General features: G+C 44.8%; 1 protein-coding gene across 1 annotated transcript in view; it reads right to left on the minus strand.

Annotated features, from left to right (window-relative positions):
* The window catches only part of GRM4 (glutamate metabotropic receptor 4), a 377,446-nt gene that overhangs the window by 74,760 nt on the left and 279,240 nt on the right, over positions 1-23,446 (minus strand). Inside the window, exon 5 of the mRNA XM_054980417.1 lies at positions 21,027-21,167. Within this exon, the coding sequence (XP_054836392.1) occupies positions 21,027-21,167 (141 nt within the window). The remainder of the gene's footprint in view (positions 1-21,026; positions 21,168-23,446) is intronic.

The following is a 23,446-nucleotide window of genomic DNA, read 5'->3' on the forward strand; positions in this document are numbered from 1 at the left end:
TTGTCAGTTGCCTCCCCCCACCAAGCAACCATCTGATTAATCCAAAATAAAGCATCAATATAAAATATGACTTATTTGGGGTCCTGGTTCTTGACACAGTAATAATTCCAGCTTCTGTCATATCATCATTTTCCACTGATAGGAGATTACTTCTATTGGTGGAGGGCAGTTTTTGTCAACTTTCCCTCTTACTGCAACCTACATTTTGCCCTCCATCCTGCTTATGAAAATCTCTTGATGCTCAAGAAAAGAATTTGAGGGGGCTCATGGGTTATAGTGTGTGGGTGGCGGAGGGGGGAGGTGGTAGGACATTCATGTTCTTTGAGCTTTGCTCCACTTATAGTTCATAGGATACAAACCTTTGTGATATGCATCACCTTGAATACTCACAAATTAAAACCATGAATCAATTTAAACAAAACAAATAAAAGTAAAAAACAATATATATGTTGTATTATAAAAATGATGCAAAATCATGTTCTTTTATATAGATATTTTTATGTGAAGGTATTTTAAGGACAGACTTCTGTTTCATTGCAGCAGGCAGAGTGTTCTCCCATCAGTCAAACCTAATGCTGTCTCTAAATAACTTTGATGCTAGTAATTCTTATTCAAAAGGTATTTGATCATGGACAGTTTCCCATTTCATCTTAAATCTAACACAATGAACCAAAATACAAATTACATAACTTTGTATTGTTTCATAGGAAATTAAATGCATTTCTTTGGCCTTAGTACCTGATTTTGACAAGTCCCTTCTACCATAGGATCATATCTAAAACAGCCTTGTAAGGGATGGAGTAGGCAGGACTTGAGCATGGAAGAAGAAAAGGTACATGTGGGGAACTAGGAGGGTTGGCTTGGACTGCAAGCTTATTACCATATCATCTATTTATGATACGGTCACTACAAAAATAAAAATAGATTATTTTTTTTCTTTTCATCTCTAGAAATAATACATCTGGGATAAGAAAGAGTACACTTGAGATATCATGTCTGCGTGTATGATACATAGGTTGTACCAGGCCAAGAGAATGCAGTACTCCCGGCCTGCCACACAGTGGCTTGAGCTGGGGACCGTACTTTGCCACTTCGGAAGGAGAAGCAGGCAGAGACATCTCCCAGGCATATGGGGATATGGCTGGGGGGGCGGAGACAAAGCCTTCAGAAGATGGCTCCGCCCTCCCTGCTGGCAGTTGCTCTGCATGCTCGGCCCACCCACCTCACCCTGTAGTAGTGCAGGATTAGCCGGCTGCTGTTCCCAGACCCAGGTAGGATTTTTTTCTCCTCTCCCCATATTGGCAAGGTGGGAGAGGTGGTTTTTCGCCTACCTTGCACTACAGGCAGAGGTTTGAGGTGATTGGCAATGGTGGTGCATCGTTGTAAGTCACTGGCAGGAGAGAGTTTGGGGATAGGGAGCAGGCCGGTGAGCACCCCTTGGCAATTCCCCGTTGGTGGGGAAATGGGGTCTACCAGGAGCGGATGGTATGCTTGTGACGGCTACCACCACCTGGAGACTGCCTGCAGTGAACCCCATGTGTAAGTCCTTCCCTCATGCTGTACGGCTGAGGCTTTAGGAGCTTGAAGGGGGGAACCATTTTGCCTGGCTGGCCGGGGAAAAGCCATTACATGGATGGCTCCTACCCAGGGCTGTGGGGCTCGCCCAGACTGGTCAAGGCGGTGGTCCAGGGGTGACCCCGTGGCTTGACCTGTACCGCTAGTTTGCCCTTGCCATATTTAATGGTTGATGTTATATTAATAAAGTGGCCCTTTAGTTCCAACTCCTGTGTCTGCCTCTTCATTCCGACTGGGGTGGCAAAGGTACTTGGGTCATGGGAGAAGGGATATACTAGTAGTTTTCTACTTGAATGTTAAAATATGAGCTGATATTATGTGGACATCTTTCTAGAAGTTGGACAGTAATGGAAATAATAATCTATCCTGTTTGTTTATATTGGAAGCAACTCTGTACATAAGGCACCCAAAAGTCAGCTTAATATTTTATTTGTATTTATTTATTTAAAATATTTATACCCCACCTTTCCATTAAATCCTCCAAGGCAACTTATGACCATTAATCACTATAGTGTAGTGTCATGATAAAGCTCAATAATCAATACGACAGTAAACAATAAACACATAGTAGAACCATAATCTTATTTGGAGCCTCCAGGGAAAATATAAATAGCCTTGGAACTGTGAATTTAAGTGCTGTTATGATGTTCCCTCCTCCTCTTTCCCTCTTCTTTGTCCTTAAACAGCAGAAATGGCAATAGAGGTGTTTTTAAAATTCAAAAGTAACTTTTATTTATTTTAGAGGGGAAAGGTCATATGATATCAGGGGTTGAAAATTTTGGAGATAATTCAACATAGAAATCTCTGAGGTAAAATCAGTGCATACACAGGCTTTAGTTATGCTTTTCACAGATACTTACATTCTTTTATTTAAAGTCTTTTGTTCCCATGTTTTCCCCAAACACTCTAGTACACTTTCTTTTAGTATTCTCTGTCTCTTTGGGGTTTAAGAATGCTGATATCCACTTTCTAGTACCCCAAACCCTTTCTCTTCAAACACCAGTGCTTTATTCCAGTTTTTAACTGAATATTAAGTCTCCCAAAAGGCAATTTCTAACCATATCAGACCAGGGATCTCTTTACTCTCCAGGGCTACCTCCCTGTTTAACTGGGTAGGAAATGTCCCCTCTCCTTAGAAGATCTGTCCCCTTTCTTTGGCCCGAATGGGAGTCTGCACCTATGTCCCAAACTTCCTTGCCAACTTTTCCCCATTTCTCCTGTCAGTGTTAAACTGCTCTCTGTTAGGACTCCATCTCCCTCAACAATTCACAGGATTCCTCTCAGCTAGGGCTGAAAAGAAAACCCTCCTCTTTCCAGCTCATGCTACCCAATCAGATTCCTTGGAGTAGCCTGTCACTCAAAGCTCTATGTGTCTGTGAGGTATTAGCCGTTAACAGTCCTTCAGCTGTTTGTACAGCACTTCTGGGCTTTCAAAAAGTGCAGTCCATTACAACTGTGCTCACTCAAATATCCCCCATAAAGTTCACTGTACTAGATAAATGCTATCTGGTGCAGTTTTGGTAGTTTGGACACCAAATTCTATCTCTGAATGAGCCTAGGAGTCTTAACTGCCCTGCCATATTGCTGGTGCAGAGCAACCAATTCTCCTACATTGGCGAGCTTATGAGAAAAGCTTTCAATACTGCTTATGTATGACACTGAGACTAACACCTTTCTGCAAGATGCCGATGCCTACTTAAAAATGTTTTTAAGGATGAAATTAGGTTGGCACTGGCAGAAGGAAAATGCACATCAGAAAACAGAGTCGTGCAATGGCATGTTCCCAATAGGAACACAATAAATCTCTTTGAAACTTGCAATAGATTAGGCCAGCAGAGGGAATGTGACCCTGCTGATTATAATAGCAGGGTCGTGCATCGTTCTTTCCATCTGATAATTAATTTTTAAGTATGCAACAAGCCTTGCTGGGCACCCCTCTGAGAATAAACGCAGCTATCTTTTCAAGTGCTGGATGAGAACAGATTAGTATCAATTCTGATCACATCCCTACTCTGGCAGAGGCCTTCAGTAGGAGTTAATCAAACTCACTCGCTATGTCACTCTCCTACGAGCTCAATTGATGGCCCCTCCAGACCACCACAGGACTTTTGAACCGTGACCTTGCCTGCTGCGAGACACATCAGGGGAGTGATAAATGGCTGTGGATACCAACTGAGCAGTAGTAGAGGACCAGGTGCAACGAATGACCTTGCATCCATGCAGTAGTATCCCAAGGGGGCATGCAAGGAGAAATTTTTACTTCAAACTCTTCTACCCATACAATTGTTAAAGGTGATCACGTGTGCTTGGCTCAAGCAGGGACTAGGATCCAGTTCAGAGAGTTGCCTTGAAGCAAAGTGAATAGATAATGCATTCTGATAAAACATATTCAGACAGTTATCCCACAGAAGCGGCATGTTATGCTGGAACACATTAAGAACTTAAGTGCAATGTGGTTTAGGAAGACCCCACAATAATATATATTCTTCTATAAAGAAAAAAGACAATACTTCCCCAACCCAGCCATTGTCCACAAAACCATGCATGGGGAGAGGCTCGATGAAATTTCAGTGGGCTTCTGTTCTACAGCCCCCAGCAGCCCCCATGGTGGGGCTGGTGAAAAGAAACATCGCAGTATCTGGCTTTGCTCTGCCAACCCAAGTATAGTAGAGCTGGTGGTGAGAAACATTGCAGTGCATCCTGGTCTCTCCCCCAGAATATTCTTCAGCCCTCCACCAGGCGAAGGGGTGGGGTGGTAGGAGGGGCATGGCCCTTTCCACAACCATTTTGCTCTCTCAGTCTGCCCTGGTGGTAGAGCCCCTGCATTGCACATAGAAGATCCCAGGTTCAATTCCTAAGAAAGGATCAGGTAATAGGTGGTGTGAAAGACCTCTGCCTGAGATTCTGGAGAGCTGTTGCAAGTCAGAATAGAACAGACCAGTGTTCTGGCTCAGTATAAGGTAGTTTCACATGTTCATGTTCATATTCAGATAAGCAGAGACTCAGCTCAGAACAGGTGGCTGATGAATCAGAGCATCTGAGTCTCAAAAGAACCCCACCTTCCTATCACGGACAAAAACAGTCTCTGATTACCTATGGGTAATGATGGTGATGCAGTACAGTACTAGCAGGAATCATGTTGAAAGCATCCTCTGATGATCCTTGTCTATATGAGCTCTATAATAGTCTAAATTCCCCCCTCCTCATCTTTCATAACTACGTGGGCAAAACTTGGAGGTATACATGTTACAAAAATTTAGAGTATCTTGGTCATCTTGTTCTTCCACATTGCAAACAACAGTCCTGGCGAGGTGACTAATAGCTGTCATACAGAGAAAGTTAAACATGGAATAATTGTTCCAGGTGAGGGTTGGCAAAGGGAGAGGTCAAAGAAATCTGCAAGACTGCAGCAATATTTCTCTTGTTTGCTGGAAGAATGAGGGAAATGCTTGAAGAAAAAGAACGGAAGGAGAGGGGGGCAGAGGAAGGAATTTGCTGGTACATGAGGCTATGGAGGGCACTGGCTCCTGCAGCTAGAAGAGGAGATAAATTCAACCAACACACAGCACTTATGAGAGCATAACAGTCTGAAGATGTCCTAATTGTGTCCCGGGGCACAATGAGCCAGACATCAGAAAGGAATGACAATTGGGGAACCGACGAAAGCACAGCAGTTGCTGTTACTACGGAGATGCACACTCTTTTTGTTTGCAGTTTGTAAACTGTAATTGAAATGAATTCTCAAGGTTGAAATAATCAGGTGCTAACCCTTTCCTTCCTCTGCTCACACCAAAAGGAAGAAATACAGCACAGACATTCAGATGATAGGCAGCAGCCCGAAACAGCTGAATGTTGCTGGAGTAAGTAGAATGTCAATTTGCTTCTTTACAGAAATATAATCTCTTTATTGATTCATTTCCTTGGGAAACATTTCTCCAGCTCATCTATTCTCACTTTCACTCTCCTTTTCAGTCATTCACCTCCCCTCCTCCAACCTCTCAAAAGATGGGAAGTGCCACAGCTGAGTTTCAGAGCACATTCACTGCCTTTATGAGGTTCCATCCAGAGTCTCTCTCTGGATTGACCAGTTAAAGGATCTTGGATACTAGGAGTAGGAAAGACGCCACTTGAGTCCTTGGAGAGCCACCACCAGCTAGAAGATGGGCAAATGGCTTTGTTCAATATAAAAGCAGCATTGTATGTCTATTTGATTTTACTTCAGCCACACATTTCCTTACAGGATTTCCCATGATGGAAAGATATCCAGAGCTGCTATCCCCTGCCCCCCTCATGCTTGCATGAAGCCCAATTTGACCCATTTTGTGGACACTACACTGTACTGAAGTAAGATTATGCATATAAATGCTATACAAAGAATTACACTCAGTACCTGTCCCACTGAGCAGTATAGGCTATATCCTATGCTGCATTTTGTATAGGGTAACAGAGATGGGAGTTTAGCACACATGCCAATTGGGAAGTTAGACTTTTGCTGTTAAGGATTTTCTGCCACAAAGTTGCTGTAGCATAGTAGTTAAGTGGTTGGGCTACAAGTTAGCACTCTGTTGGTTTGAATCCCACTACTGCTGTGAGCTCAGCAGATTCCCTTGGGTAAGCCTCTCCTCAGTGCCAGTTCCCCACTTGCATTGTGGGGATAATAATAACACTGATTATGTTTACTACTCTGAGTTGTCTAGAAGAGCAGTATATAAGCACACTGCTATTATTATTAACTGGCCTTTGTCAAGTCACTTTCTATCACTTGGTAAGGAAAGAGTGGGTCAGGTAGAAAAAGTTGGAGCGGATTGGGCAATGCACAGGGCTGGAAGAAGCTTTGAGTACGGCCTGTTTGCACGGGAGATTGTTGTGGGGTAATAATAACACTTTGTAAACCGCTCTGAGTGGGCATTAAGTTGTCCTAAAGGGCGGTATATAAATCAAATGTTGTTGTTGTTGTTGTTGTTGTTGTTGTTGTTGTTGTTGTTGTTGTTGTTGTTGTTGTTGTTGTTGTTGTTGTTGTTGTTGTTGTTGTTGTTGTTGTTATTCTGGTGGCAGAATTCTGGATAGAGATGAGAGGGCTGAGGGGTGACAAAGGAAATCTAGCGAATGAACTGGGAAATGGGAAATAACCAAAGCATCAATCAGATCTTTATCAGAAGAGAAAAAGAGGAAGTGATGAGTTGTCACAATGGCGAATAGAGAGAAGCAACATGATTTTATTCATTTATGATTTTATATGCAGCCTCTCCAGAGTAGACAGAGTAGACAAAGTAGACAGAGTAAACAAATGGGGAAAAAAACCTGAACAGGCTGCTTAGGGAGCGGGGGGTCTGGCTGCTCACCGGCATCACCCCCCATGTGCCCATCTGCCAGGCCTCTGGGTCGGAGGTGGACAAAGCATCCACTTGTGCAGCAAGGTGGGTGAAGACTGTGGCCACCAGGCCTGGCGGGCTCAGGGAGGCATTGGCGTGCTGCCTCCCCTCAGGGGGCAGTGGGTCTGGCTGCTCACAGACGGCACCCACCATGTGCCTGCCTTCCAGGCCTCCGGGTTGGAGGCGGACAAAGCATCTGCTTGTGCAGCAAGGTGGGTGAAGACTGCAGCCGCCAGGCCTCGTGGGCTCGGGGAGGCATTGGCATGCCGCCTCCCCTCAGGGGGCAGGGTGTGTGGCTGCTCGCTGGTGGCACCCCCCATGTGCCTGCCTGCCTGCCAGGCCTCTGGGTCGGAGGCGGACAAAGCATCCGCTTTTGCAGCAAGGTGGGTGAAGCCTGAAGCCACCGGGCCTGGTGGGCTCAGCGAGGCATTTGTGTGCTGCCTCCCCTCAGGGGGCGAGGGGTCTGGCCACTCACCGGCGGCACCCTCCATGTGCCTGCCTGCCCGCCAGGCCTCCAGGTCAGAGGCGGACAAAGCATCCACTTGTGCAGTAAGGTTGTTCATGACTGCGGCCACCGGGTGGTCAGGGAGAGGAGGGCCTGGGGGTTCTGAGTGCGGCAACGAGCCGCACCTGGAAGATCCTGCGATGGGGATGGGAAGACCCTGATTTGGCAGCTGCAGGCATCACCCACCTCCCTGCCATCACGGAAATGAGGGGATGGGGCGATGGAAGTGTTGGGGAAGGGACTTGTGGCAGTACCCGAGAGGGAGAGGAGGAAAGAGGGAACACGAAGTGGTCAGGGTGGGAGAGGGTGACCCAGAGGTTCCGGGCGTGGCAACGAGCCGCACATGGAAGATCCTGTGAGGGGGACAGGAAGACCCTGATTCGGTGGCTGCAGGCATCACCCACCTCCCTGCCATCACGGAAAGGAGGGGATGGGGCGGTGCAAGTGTTGGGGAAGGCACTCGTGGCAGGAACTGAGACGGAGTGGAGGAAAGAGGGAACACGAAGTGGTCAGGGTGGGAGAGGGGGACCCAGGGGTTCTGGGCACAGTGACGAGCCGCACCTGGAAGATCCTGAGACAGGGCCTGGAAGACCCCTATCCGTCAGCAACTGCTGGCATCAACCACCTCCCTGCCATCACGGAAAGGAGGGGACGGGGTGGTGCAAGTGGTGGGGAAGGGTCTCGTGGCAATACCTGGGAGGGAGAGGTATGGATAGGGAACTGGAAAGCTCCCAAGCAAGAGGTAGTTGGGAGTGGTCCCAGAGAGGGAGAGGGAGAAATAGGGCAGCAGCAGCAGCTGCGATCACCCACCTTCTTGCCTTTGCGGAAAGGACAGGAGTTGCAGCCTGGGACACATTCATCCCTGGCTCAAAGGGGTCCAGTTAGTCCCGTTGACAGGGGAGCTGCCATGCTGTGCAACCAACTGTATCCCAGCAAGTATCCCAGCACTAGCCCAGCACACACACAAGCCTGACTACCAGATCAGGCACTGTCTGATACTGATACTAATAATAATAATAATCAGGTGAGCCCTCAGCCGAGGTGCCCACTGAGCTTGGCCCCAGGGCCTGGCAGCAGCCCTGGAACCAGAGGGAGGGGGTAGAGCCCTAACCCAACACTCCCAGGCACCTGACCAGATCAGGCACTAATAATCAGGGTCAGCCCTCAGCCAAGGTGCCCACATCATGGAATAATGTGTTATTATTGCATAGTTATCAATAGTTGGATTTTCTTGTGTGGGCAAGACAATCTAGAAATTGAATGATCACTATAACACAATGATATCACAATATACAATGATGCGAGGAAGTAGCCAAACACTAATAATGAGAGGGAGACTTGAAAGGAAAGATAAATGGCTGTGCCTCAGATATACTGACTATGAAATGTGATGACATGCCCTCTTGCAAACAGAAGACAGGAGAAGAAGGGGTGGGTATCTATCCATGAGGATTTGGAAGAAAATTGAGCTTGCCAATGGAGGCTTCCATATAGGTGCCTTGGCACATCACAGCTTCCCTTCCCAGTGAGGTAAAGAGAGCCCCCATCTTGGCACAGTCTGCTTCTTCATGGACTGGAAGGGTGGCTGCCACTGTATTTGGGTAGTATGACTATGGCTCAGCTGTAGTCTCCAGTGAGTGCCTGTCTCTATTTATCCTCTTACACTGAAACCAAGCAACAGGAGGCTTGAAACCTGCACCAGTCAGCAGAGAGCATTGGGTGGTTGATCAGCACTGTCAAAAAAAGTTTGCATGCACAAGAGAAATAAAAACATAGCTTCCTGCTCATGTTATCAGTTTTTAGAATAGCAAGACTGTAAGATGGGAACTGTCCTTTAGGCCAGGTTCTGCTGCTAGGTTTAGAATTCAAAGCCCTAAAGGGAAGCACCAAAGGTCAGGACTAGAGATGGGCATGAACTGGGAAAATTCTGAACTGTGCGGTTCGTGGTTCATCACATTTCACGAACCAGAAACTTTCACGAACTTGCCCCAATTCATGAACCAGTTCGTTCAGTTCATGAAAATGTCAGTTCCGGGTCAGCAGAAGGTCTGCAGAGAGCCCACCCACCCCCCATGTTGCCTAGAAAACTGATTGATCAGTGCCAGGCTGTCTGCAGTGATGAACCAAAATATGAACCAAATGAACCAGGCTAAAATTCGTCATGGTTCATGAGAAATGAGCTCCCATGAACAGTCAGTTCACAAACCGCAAACCAGCCTGGTTCGTGATGAATTTCGGTTCGTTCCCGCCTCTAATCTGGACCTTCCCCAGGACCCCAGATTAATGATGAAGAAAATATTTCTGTAACCCTCTGAGAAGCAAAATCAACAAGCTCCATCTGGTTGCATTATTTATTTCAATCTGTGCGGCAATAAAATGTGATTTTCCTCCTGTCTATTTGGTAAGCAAACATTCCTCAGACAAACGTGGAGATAATTTATTTGCTGACAAACTCAGATAATTTAAAGACACTCCTCAGAATGCTGAATTTCACCTGCCTGTACTGAAACAATGCTCTTAAATTATTATCATTTAATACTATGTTATCATTAAGATGAAGAGATCAGCAGCTTGCATAAACTAGTAATGGAGCCTGTGGGTTGCTTTGCAGCATTGGGAATTTCCAAAAGATCTTAATGCCAATATATTTCTTAATGAAAATGAACAGGCTTCCCAAGTCATGAATGTGAAGACACAATGCAAATGCCAATATAAGTACACAGCTCCAGAACTGGTGTGGCTATCATTAAGCGGAATCATAGAGTTGGAAGGGACCTCCAGGGTCATCTAGTCCAATCCCCTGCACAATGCTGAACATTCACAACTACCTCCCCCTCCACACCCCCAGTGACCCCTGCTCCATGCCCAGAAGATGGCAAAACATCTCCAGGATCCCTAGACAAACTGACCTGGGGAAAATTGCTTACAGACCCCAAAGTGGTGACGGGCATTAGCCTGGACGTGTAAGAAGGGGCCATAAGAACTAAGCACTGATGTAACCCTTCCTGTCCTCCCTCTCATGATCTGCCTAGGTTCACAGATTCAGCATTGCTGTTAGATGACCATCTAGCCTCTTCTTAAAAACCTCCAGAGGAGAGCCCACCACCTCCCGAGGAAGCCTGTTCCACTGAAGGACCACTCTGTCAGGAAGTTCTTCCTAACATTTAGATGAAAACTCTTTTGATTTAATTTCAACCTGTTGCTTCTGGTCCGACCTTCTGGAACAACGGAAAACAACTCTGCACCATCTTCCATATGACAGCCCTTCAAGTACTTGAAGATGGTTATCATATCACCTCTCAGTCATCTCCTCTCAAGGCTAAACATACTGACCTCCTTCAACCTTTCCTCATAGGACTTGGTCTCCAGACCTCTCACCATCTTCGTTGCCCTCCACTGGACACATTCCAGCTTGTCCATACCCTTCTTAAATCCAAGTGTCCAAAACTGAACACAATACTCCAGGTAAGGTCTAACCAGAACAGAATAGAGTAATACCATCACTTCACATGATCTGGACACTATACTTCTGTAGATATAGCCCAAAATTGCATTTGCCTTTTTAGCATGAGTCACACTGCTGACTCAAGTTTGGTGTATGGTCTACTAAGACCCCAAGATCCTTTTTGCACATATTGCTGTCAAGGCAAGTCTCCCCCATCCTATAATTTTGCATTTGATTTTTCCTACCTAAATGCAGAACTTTGCATTCATCTCTGTTGAAATTCATTTTATTTGTTTTAACCCAGTTTTCCAGCCTGTCAAGATCATTCTGTATCCTGATTCTGTCTTCTACTGTGTTTGCTACCCCTCCCAATTTAGTATCATCTACAAATTTAATAAGCATTCCCTCTATTCCTTCATCCTAATAATTTATAAAAATGAAGGCAGAAAGCAACTGAGGATCTGATGCAGGAATGATGGAGAATCAAACCTGGATGAGAGGATGTTTAATTCTTTCATCCTATTCTACTAGTGATTAGAGTTTTGAACTAGGACTGGGGTTCTAATTCCCACTCAGTCATGAAGCTCACCAGGTGACTGTTAAACCAGTCACTCAGTCTCAACATAACTCATCTCAAGGTTCTTGTCATGTTAATATACAGATGGGAAGAATCATATACACCATACTAAACTCCTTAAAGCAAGGGTAGCAAAAATGCAATAGATAAATAGATCAGATCCCATCATTTAAAATGCCTTTCCAAAGGTAGAATTTAGCTTTGCTTAGGGGAAAAGCCATGTTCAGTCTCATATCCCTGTCTTTCCCCCCAAACACAGCTAACTGTAGTTTTGGAAAAGCATTTTAAATCTTTGAAAAGGCATGCAAAGAAATATGCTCTGTCAGCCAGTGATCCTTCCCCAGTGACCCTTCCCTAGTCTCCAAAGCAGCAATCTAAGGTTGCTTGCTACTTAGCTTTCTTTTGGGGGGAAAAGAAGAACATCCTAATCATGAACTGTGGTGTGTTTGCCTCCAATCTGCATTTTTGTTTTGTTTTTTAAAATGGCAAAGGAACTTTCTGGTATAAAGGACAAAGGTGGAATCAGGGTAGAGGATATGCATGAACATCGAAATAGTAGATCAGTTTAGGCTTATCAAAATAATTTATATAGGTAATAGAGAGCATTTAAAATGCTCCATGTATGTTAGCTCAATAACTTTTCAACGGTCCTATAAAGTAAGTCATGGTCACCATACTGTAGATAGTCATAGATCCAGAGGAGTTAGCCGTGTTAGTCTGTAGTCGCAAAATAGTAAAGAGTCCAGTAGCACCTTTAAGACTAACCAACTGTATTGTAGCATAAACTTTCGAGAACCACAGTTCTCTTCGTCAGTATCTGATGAAGTCTTAAAGGTGCTACTGGACTCTTTACTATATAGTAGGGGGGGGGGCGTGAGACTGTGGTTTGTCTTTTATTACTCTCCCCCACTCCATTCCTTTTCTTTGGGTGTTGCACTGTATTTGTTTACAAGCCTGTAGGTTGGTCTGTTTCTCTTAATTTGTGTTAGCAGCTGGTATAGCAAGAACTGTGATATATGGAATAACTAATAATGAGGACACCAAGTGACCAGAGACAGCACTGCGATTGAATCAGAAACATCCTCCTGGTTTATGACTCAGTCTAGCCATTATATTGCACTAATTCGAGATCCATCTAGTTTTAATTCCATATTCCAGGTAAGAAGACTAATCTACCCTAGAATAGGTAGATATAGGGAAACTGCATAAATAGCATTGACAATCTCCCAAATGAAAACTAACATACAACACATACAAGTGCTTTCATCTCTATGTGTTTTTTTCAAATGGGGAGGTTCAGTGTGTAGAATTGCCTTGGCCTTCCTCTGCTGATACTGAACACATTAAAACTGTGAGACTCTTAAGTCCAAAATATGTGATATGTATGACAGAAGTCAGGTCAAGGGTGACCTCGGAGGAGAGGCTTCAGGCTTCCCTCCCATGCCATTTTCACAAACAGAAACACCAAGTGGGGCTTCTTTCTCTATGACAAAGCTCCTGAGCCAAACAGAATAAAAACGCTTTCAAGGTGAATTCTCCCGATCAATCGTAAGTGTGACTATAAGTTGAGTCAGGCACCATGTATTATGATTCTGGCCCTTAAAATTCAGTTCAGTGCAGAGCCACCAAAACGTAAAGTATGCATGAGTTTCTCTACAGGTCCAGATCCTCATCGGAAACAAACTGGAGCAGTGACAAAATGAGTCTTATTTCATATGACAATTAAATATAGGCCTGCATGTCAGCCTGGAGAGGAAACTTCCACTCACTGGTATGCATCTATGCCTGCAGAACAAAACTCTGAACTTTCACCTTGAAATCTTGATGGCTGCCAGACATGTGCACTGACCTCCTATCGCTCCTTGCAAAGATGCAAGGCAAAGTGGTCACAGTTCCTATCTCCCCCTTCTGTTGACAGAATCGTTTGGGCTGACTTCAACAAGAAATAAAAAGCACAGACATTCCTTTTCATGGTTTCTATGAGAAATGGGCCATTTTCCTGAATTTGAGGTTAGCCTCCATATCTGATTTCAGAAAAATAACAACAGTCATCACATCAGCAAGGAAAGAGCCATCACTACCCAGGCAGTTTTTACAAAAACATAAGAAGTTACAGTCTTGCAAGGTATTTAAAGACCAGCTGCACTGTGCCACAGATATCCACCACCTCGGACATTTTGACAGCATACCTGAGATGCTCAACACTCAACTAGCCCTGCTGAAGCTAATAGAGATGATGTGTGCCAATGCCTTTTGGCTCTGTCTAGCTGTAGCTGTGTACTGGCCTCTCTGTTCCCAAAACCTGTGCCATGCTTTAAAAACACATTTTATGTTATTCTGGTCTGCTCCCTCACTTCTTTGAATACACATAGTTATATACCTGACAACATAGAATATGGTTCCATGCATCTTGCAAACTGGGTTCAAGTCCATGATTAATATGCCTTTGAAGTGTCACAGGCATCTTTGCTGGTTTTGCTTCAACAGACTAAGACAGACTATCCCTGTGGAATTCCTCTGAAACTCTTGTCAAATTTTGGGTGCCTCAAAGAAACCCCTGTCAAATTTTGGGCACCTTGTTGGCCTTTTTATATAGCTGATACAGACTTGGAACTACCTTCATGGTCACACAAAGAGCCAGGATCATGTTTAACAACAGGGAATGCTGTGACAGCCAGTGTGGTGTAGTGGTTATATTGTTAGACTAGGACCTGGGAGACCCAAGTTTAAATCTCTGCTCTGCCATAGAAACTTGCTGGGTGGCCTTGGGACAGTTGCAGACTCTCAGTCTTAACTTACATCACAGGGTTGTTGTGAAGAGAAAATGGAGGCGAGAAGAACAATGTAATCCATTGTGGGTCCCCACTGGGTAGAAAAGCCAGGTTTATATAACTAACTAAATAAATCTAAGAGTGACCCCATGAGTATGTACATACTCAAGGAAAAGTAGCACCTGAGTTTTTTACTGGTATCTTTTCCAAATACAGTAACAGGGTTGTCCCAACAAAGACTGGTAATATTGCCAACATGGCAAAGTAGATAGTCCTTAGGAGACTATAGAAATTGCTGTCAGTTCCGCACAAACCCAAATAAAGAAAGAGGAACACTTTTAGCAGATAGTTTCATGTAGGTAGTTATGTCGGTGTACAGGAGAACAGCAGGATTAGAGTCCAGTGGCACGTTAGAGGCCAGTAAGATTTTCAGGGCATAAGCTTTCAAAAATCAAAGCTCCCTTCTTCAGATACTTTTAACAGACAGTAAACAGCCCCCAGCCCCACCACATTTTCTTAGGCTGAAAGACCAGACACCTTTATCTGTCTTCCCCCAGTGAGAAGCAGGCAGTAAATCTCTCCTGTCTTTCAGTAAACATGTCACCTGAAACCATCACCTCAACAACGTGGCTGTCAACAAGACAGATTCCCTGTGTGCCTTGTTTACTGTTCTAATCCCTCCCAGTCACTTTTAGCTGCAAATAGCTGAAAATACAGATGACCACATCATGATAGCAAGCCCGGACCCACTATCCATCACACACACACACACACACACACACACACACACACACAGTTCATCCAGGACAGGAAAGGGTGTTGGGGGCAGGGTGGGTGCATTTGTTATTGAATTGCACAGCTACAAAGTTAGCTATCCTGACTCTCTTTTCTACTATATAAGTAAGGGGCAAAAGTGTATTAAATGCATGCTTTATCTCAAAGACCAGGTATGAAAATCAAGAGGCAGCAGTTTGAAACAGATGTAGAAATTAATAAAATAGTTTCTTTCTTAGCACAAAGCTACAGCAACAGTTCACTTCACTTCCTTCTAGAGTTTCCTTTTCAGTCCTCCTCTTTCTTTTCTTCTTTTTTCCCCTTTTTGGAGAGGGCATCAACTTGTAGACAGTTTATGATGACCCCATAGGGTTTTCAAGGCAAAAGATATTCAGAGGTACTTTTACATTGCCTACTGTAGCAACCATATATTTCCTTGGTGGTCTTCCATCCAAGTACTAACCATGGTTGACCTTATTTAGCTTCCAAAATCTGATGAAATCAGGCTAGCCCGAGCTATCCCAGTCAGGGCTTTAGTCCTTCTAGTCCATTGTAAATTCTGGAGGACATTAGCACGTAGTTAATCCAAGCCATAAAGGAATGGAGTTGTTCTAAACAACGTAGAGCTGGACAGTTTAACTTAAACACATCATGGCTCAGGATTACAAAACCACTGTATTGTGTATCATATCCTAGGTCCATATATTATTTCCTGCCAGCATGAAATGACAAATTCTGTGACTCACATACAGTAAGTAAGTCTCATTCCAATGAATCATAAGTACTGTTTGACTTTTATAGGGAAGGAGCTTGAATATTCTGTGGGAAGAGAATTTACTGAGTGCAGGACCAAGGTTCAGGCTGGCAAGCGAGGTGATACAGACACAGAGTGGCTGGAAAGGGGTTCATTCCCTGCCCCCAGCCTCAACTGAACTCTGCCTCTGATCTGAAATGACAGAAGCCCTGATGCTGAGAAGCTTTTGCCTCCAGCATCAATTAAAATATTTCAGTCCCTCAAAATATCCAGCCACATGGGAAATCCAGTGCAAAATCATTGTTAAAAAGAAGGGAGGAAACCCCAGAGAAATCGGCTGCCATGTAAATGACTCCAGGTCTTTACGTACAGAAAAGTGACTAGAACTGCTCCTTTATCTCTGTGCTGTCACATCCACTCACTCTCCTCACCAGGCAATGTGTCTCTGTGGAATTCATGGGTGCCATAGCATCTCAGAAGAGAGAACAGAGAGAGTGTCAGGGACAGGGCAACACATCTAAATGGGCAACATACCTCTCCCTCTTCCTCTTGTCTTGTCCTGCCATCAGGATGGCTCTAAATTACATGGTCATTGTTTAAAGACCTGCCCTGTGTTGCCTACAGCCACCAGGAGAAGGAGATTTAAGTCCATCTCCTCTCTTTGTCCTCAATCCCCATATTCTTTAATTATAAGCCAGTTTGGTGTAGTGGTTAAGAACACGGGACTCTAATCTGGAGAGCCGGGTTTGATTCCCCACTCCTCCACTAGAAGCCAGCTGGGTGACCTTGGGCTAGTCATGGTTCTCTGGAGCTCTCTCAGCCCCACTCACCTCACAGGGTGTTTTGTTGTGGGGATAATAATAACATACTTTGTAAACCACTCTGAGTGGGCATTTTGCCCCCTCAGTTGGAAGAATGAGACAGACACAATTTCTTGGAATAAATGGCCGCTTTATTAAACACAACATCAACACTAAACTGCGGCAAGGGCAAACTATGCGGTACAGGTCAAGCCACGGGGTCCATCAGACCACCGCCTTGACCTGTCTGGGCGAGCCCCGCTGCCCCGAGCGTAATCCATTCATGGAATGGCCTCAGCCCGGCCGGCCAGGCAAAGGGTTCCCCCTCAAGCTCCTAAAGCCTCAGCCATACAGCATGAGGGAAGGACTTGCACCTGGGGTTCCCTGGAGGCAGTCTGCACAGGCGGTGGTAGCCATGAAGCATTACCATCCCTCCTGAGAGACCCCATTTCCCCACCACTGGGGAATTGCCAAAGGGGTGCTCACCAGCCCGCTCCCTATTTCCCCACTTTCTCCTGCCAGGGGAAGTCTACTAAGCACCACCCTTTAAATACCACCAACCTCTGCTTCAGTACAAGGTAGGCGAAAAACCTACCCCCCACAAGGCCAATCAGGGGGAGCAGGAAAAAATTCCTACCTGGCTCAAAGGCAACCGGCTAATCCCGCACTGAAACAGGGAGAGGAGGGTGGGCCGATTGCTTGGAGCAACTGCGTAGGAGGGAAGGGCGGAGATACAAACGGCTCTATCTCCGCCCGCCCCCAGGAAGCCCCGGATGGGCGGGAAAAGTCCCATCCTCCATCCGAGGCAGCAAACCCGGCCCCCCGGCCATAGCCACTTGTGGCTGCCGGGAGTGGCCGAAATGTTGTCCTGAAGGGTGGTATATAAATTGAATGTTGTTGTTGTTGTTAATTAACAAGTAAGATATGGCTTAATTCTGTACACAACATCACTGAACATGAAGTTGTGCAAGGAGGGGGTTGTACTTAAATTCCTGAGTTCTGCTAGCAAATATACAAAAGAGTGGTAGGAACATAGACTGTGGAGTGGAATGAAGGAACCATAACCAGCCAGGTCTGTGAGAGGCCACTTAAGTCTGCTTCCAGATGGGGGCATGAAAACATGCTCCCACTACAGCGATGGAAGCAGCAAGTAGCAAGGGAACAGGCAGGAACAGTGTAAGAGTTGCCAAGCTCTAGGCATTACAATTGATCTTCAGACTATAAAGATCCTTCTCCTGGAGGAAATGACAGCTTCAGAGGGTGGACTGTATAGACAGCCATGCTGAGCTCCCTCCTCTCCCTGAACTCTACCCCCCTGGCACTGCCCTGAAATGCATATGGTCTGTCTTTGTATTGGTCATTGGACTGTATCATTATCTGTGCATGGAGAACGTTTTAGCAATTTTTAATATGTGCATGTAGCCTGCCATTCAGGCCTTATGTTTTTAACTTGTTTTTAACCTATATTTTGTGCACATCCATAATAAATACTTTCTTTGAATATAGTTTACATTTTAGGTTGTAACTTGATCCCTCTATTCCCCCCCCTGCTTGTTTGGGTTGAGTTTGTGGATGATCTTTCCACCACCCCTTTTTCTTCTTTGTTGTCACTGCCCCCAAATGGAATTTTCCATCCCAAAGTTGGCAGCTCTAAACAGCACCCATATTCCCATTGTTATGCTGCTTGTTCTACTGCCACCCAACCCACTCCTTGCTACCACACATTTTGTAGCAACTCCCCACAGCCCACACCTACCTCTTGAAAAAGGTTCTCCTTTCTTTTCTCCAGCCACACTGTATCTCTACAGCACAGTTTGGCAAAGAAATAAACAAAAAAGCCATTTGATTGGCTAAAAAAGGAGGTTCAGAGCTTAGCACTCCCATTTTGAAGGTAGCTATGGAAGAGCAAGAGAGCCCTGTGGCGCAAAGTGGTAAGCAGCAGTACTGCAATCCAAGCTCTGCTCATGACCTGAGTTCGATCCCGGGGAAGCTGGGTTCAGGTAGCTGGCTCAAGGTTGACTCAGCCTTCCATCCTTCCGAGGTCGGTAAAATGAGTACCCAGTTTCCTGGGGGTAAAGTGTAGATGACTGGGGAAGGCAATGGCAAACCACCCTGTAAAAAAGTCTGCCAAGAAAATGTCAAGATGTGACGTCCCCCCATGGGTCAGTAATGACTTGGTGCTTGCACAGGGGACTATGTTTACCTTTTTATGGAAGAGCAACCAGATAGATGCTCCTTCCACAGACACCCTACAGTTCCCCCTTTATTTTATAGAAAACAGGTTACTATTTTGTCTGGAGTAAAAGCAGAAAAAAGGGAGCCACATAAATCATGTACGGATTGTGGTCCATACATTCCCCTTTACTGTGAGGGTTTCCAGTTTTCAATTGGGGAAAAATCCTCTTGTGGAAGAAACTTAAATTGGAGGCAGGCTGGAAAACAGCTTTGAACTTGACTGCACAGAATGGTAGCATACAGGCCACCATGTTTAATGGTGCATTCTTAAATGCTAGTTTGCATGTGTATATGAATAGTAGCAAAAGAGTAAAGGGGTGAGTTGAACTGAATTCAACCTATATAGCCCCCATTTCTTTTACCAAGCAAAATATCTTGGTAGTATGTGTATACCTGGAAGGTCCTTTTTACATGTCTTGAGTATAGGTCTGTGAAAGGGGAAAGCTGTCTAAAAATAGGTATATGGGTAAAAAGTGTGATCATGCACAGTGTGAACATCACAGGCTGTATGTATGAATTCATACTTATTGGTGATAACACACATGTGCATCTGTTCCCAGTCACAAAATGGCCATTCTTTGCCAGAGTTGCATGCCTTCGCTGCTTTTATGAGATTCTAGCACAGAGAACATGCCACCATTCCCAACTGAGGGCAAAGGACAAAATGCCGAGTAGGTATCATGCAGAGAGAGCTGGAGAAATTCCTGAATGTCAGTTCCTGTTTCAAAGAAGAATCAAAGGAAGCAACACAGCAATAAGGAAAGAAACTGGGCTGATCTGAGAGACTATAAGAGGAAACCAAAAAGAAACATTTTTAAAGCTGCTCCAAGTAATATGAATGCCTTGAATATTTTATATAGTCATCTAGTGGGGCTTGGGGTACATTTCCATGGCACTGCATCCTTACCTGTCATTGCTCTATAATCTGTTGAAACCCGGATTATATTGGGCTTTTTCAGCATCCACTCTTGTTCCCAAGTTCTGCCTTCTGCCTTTATGTACCATAAATCATAATCTTGCTCTACCAACCCTCTTCCCAGACAGCCCTACTGTTGTATTATAGAAGATCCACAAACCAATTTTAATCTTGTTCTAAAAAATTCCTATTTTTCAAGCCCTGCCCTCTATTCTCTTTAATATAAGTCTAGCATTTTATCATACTTCAAAACATCCCCTGCTTTCTCAGATTTCTTCCTTCATAAAGAGTGCCTTCATCACTATCTATTTTGGTCCAATCATCATTACCTTATCTCCAGAACTTTACTGCTAAAGTTTTCTTTCTCAGTCCATATGCAGATGACACTCAGCTCTGTTTCTGCTTAAGAGCTAAGCTGAGTGGGTCTCTGAAAGTCCAGAATAGGTCCCAGGACAAGGTAATGGGATGGATGAGGGCCAATAAACTGAAGCTCAATTCAGAGAAGACTAAGGTACCATTGGTGAATGGAAAAATGCTTGTGGATTCAGCCTGTCCTGGAGGGGGTTGCACTCCTCCAAAGAAATGTGGGATTTGCTGCCAGAGGATGGGGTGATGGCCACAGGCATAAACAGCTTTAAAAGAGAGAAGACATGTTAATGGAGGATAGGTCTATCAGTGGCTGCTAGCCATGGTGACTAAAGGGAACCTCCAGATTCAGAGGCAGTAAACCTGAATACCATTGCAAGGAGGGAACATCAGGGGAAGACCTCAGCCTCTATGCCCTGTTGTTGGCCCTCCATAGCAACTGGTTGGCCACTGTGTGAGATAGGATGCTGGACTAGATGGACCATCAGTCTGATCCAGCAGGGCTCTTCTTGTGTTCTTATGGCACACAGCACTTTTTATCATATCCAGATGATTCCCCTGCTATGGCCATTCCTTGAATAGCATGACTGGCCACAGTGATCCATTCTCTGATAAGATCAAAGTTAGATTACTGTAATGTGGTCTACATCAGCATGCCTTTAAAAATGGTCCAGAAACTTCCAAAACGAAGTGGCTAGGCTATTGGCAGGGGTTCATTACACTTCATGTATCAGATCCATGATAGCAACCGGTACCTCTAAAGGGAACACTCATCCTTCAAGATGAGAACTACCTGAAAGCCCCAACGTGGAGAGCCAATTAAGCAGAAAAGCTTTTCTTACAAGCTTAGGAATGGAAATATTCCCATTGATACAATATCCCAAGAGATTCCTTCACCCTTCCTATGTCCTCCCCCATCTCCTTACAGCCTCTTACTTGTACACTTCTTGATAGAGCTTCCTTTCTTCAAAGCATGGCGGCTCAGCTTGCAGTGGAAGTTATCCTCCCAGAATTCAGCAAACCAAATATTCCGACGATTATTATCCAGTGTCCTACTGGAGAAATAGCGATCAAAACCTGACAGAGAGAGAAAGTGAAATTGTGGAAATATGAAAGCTGGGAGTCAAAACTTACGGAAGCTGATGTCTCTGAAAAGAAATCCTACCACTTTGGCTGTCTGCAAAGGTATGAGGAGATTTTTTTGCCTCTGAAATACCATGTAGATAAACAGGACTCCCCTCTAAATTAACTTGGAATCTCCAGTTGGTGCAGAACACTGCTACTCTTTTATTATTGGGAGCTAGGAGGACCATGAATATTACACCCATTTTGCAGTCACTCCTCCGGTTGCCTACCATCTACTGGGCTTAATTCAAGGTATTGGCTATCACATGCAAAATTCTTCATAGCCCTGGTCTGGCATATCTACAAGATCACCTCTCTCCCTGTGTTCCACCACGGCAGCTTTGCTCATCTGAACAGGGCCTGCTGCAGGTGCCGGCTTGACATAGGCAAAAACAACAGCTTTGCGGTGGCCCCACTCTATGGGATGGCCTACCTGAAGAGGTCAGAAAAGTTTCCACTCTCCTGGCTTTCTGCAACAGTGCAAAACCACATTATTCAGTGGGCTTTTTACTCAGATAGGAAGACTGTATTGTAAGGAAGTGGTCTCAAAGAGATGCTTAAATAAAGGGATAACTATATGGACTTTATTCCTATGCATTGTATGTTGCTGAAAATATGACCCTACTCGATAGTTCATATGTTGTTTAATATGTCAGAATTGCTTATGCTTTGTTTAGCATTTCTTTAACTCTGTATGAGATTCCTGCTAGTTTTAAAGCTTTGCAAATTTGCATTTATATACCCAATTACATTGTTTATTGCAATGTCTTTGAAATTGACTATACTGACTCACACTGTGGAATCTGCCCCAAGTCTTAGTGAGAAAGGTGACTAAAAATAACGTAAATAAATAAATAGTATTGAAAGTCTGATCTATTGACTGTAGTGAACAATGAGGAGAAATGTTATCTTCTAAATATGAGTTAAGTATTAAACAGCTAGTTTACTTAACTTGCAATACAAATTTCATACAGAGTAGAAAATGTATCATTATTTTGTTAGATTTGCCCTCCAGTGAACTGCTGGTTCATGAACCAAAAAAACAGCCCAGTTCATGATGAACATTGGTTCGTATTTCGGTTCATGCTCATCCGTAGTTCTGAACTGTGATGAACCACCATGACTTGCAGACAGCCTGGCACAGATCAATCTATTCCCTAGGTAACGGGGGAGGGGGATGGACTTCTGCAGACCTTCTGCAGCCCTGGGAACACTAACGTCAGCCCTCCAAAGCTTGATAGGCAGCTCTGGCTGCCAACCAGAGAGCTCCCATTCTGCTCTATGAGAGCAGAAGGAGTATAACCCCCCAGCTCTCAGGCAAGTGGTTAGAGGTTCCAGCAGGCAGTCAGACAGGGAGGAACTGCTGTTGGTTTTCTGGTACTTCAGGGCTCTGAAGCATCTGCTTCTGTGCCACAGCCAGACTCAAGGGCCAAGCTGAGTGGATTCCTGTGAGGACTCACAGTCCATGCCAGGTGTGAATCTGCCCCCCCCCCCCGGAATTTTAATCTCCTTCTCCATGGGCTGCAGAGATGGATTCCGCTGATGGAAGGCTTCCCTCTTGGCCACACTGTTGGGGAGATGGATTCTGGCTGTTGTGGCAACTTCTACTCAGGGTCTGTTTCCACACTAAAAGGCTTTTCCTTTCTGGCTTCCAGGCTCCTCAGCCCTCACCTGCCCCATTGGGAAGATTTCTGTTCCCTCAAGGTCTCCTTCCTCCCATGATTCATCTCCCCTCATGGATCACCTCTGTCCTTTCCTGTACATGAATATTCCTGTCTCCCCAAAGAAAATCTACTCCTCCCCCCGAGATTAACCTCCTCTCATTGATTGTCCCTGCCCTCCTGTCCTTTAAGAGAATATTCCTGTCTCCCCAAGAACATCTCCTTGACTATCCCCTCCAAGAGTACTTCTGTCCCCATTCCAGCCCCAGAGCAGTTTAGCTGCCCTCAGGGACCGTCATTCCACTTGGGGGCTGTCATTCCGTTCTCAGAGGAAGATTCTCTAACTTCATTCCACATTTTTATTGCAACTTTTTGGTGCTGCAATGTATTTCAGTGGAGCCAATACGAGTTAACTGGCATTCGTGGCTCCCATTATATCTAATGGAACTTTCCTGGGATCATCTAGTTTGGGGGTCTATAACTCGGACATCCGAAATCCAATCTTCACGAAACATGGATGGTGACTGGAGAAGACTCTGATGAAGACTCCTTGTGATTTTGGCATCTCTG

This window comes from Eublepharis macularius, chromosome 5, assembly GCF_028583425.1.
Source record: "Eublepharis macularius isolate TG4126 chromosome 5, MPM_Emac_v1.0, whole genome shotgun sequence".
NCBI lineage: Eukaryota > Metazoa > Chordata > Lepidosauria > Squamata > Eublepharidae > Eublepharis > Eublepharis macularius.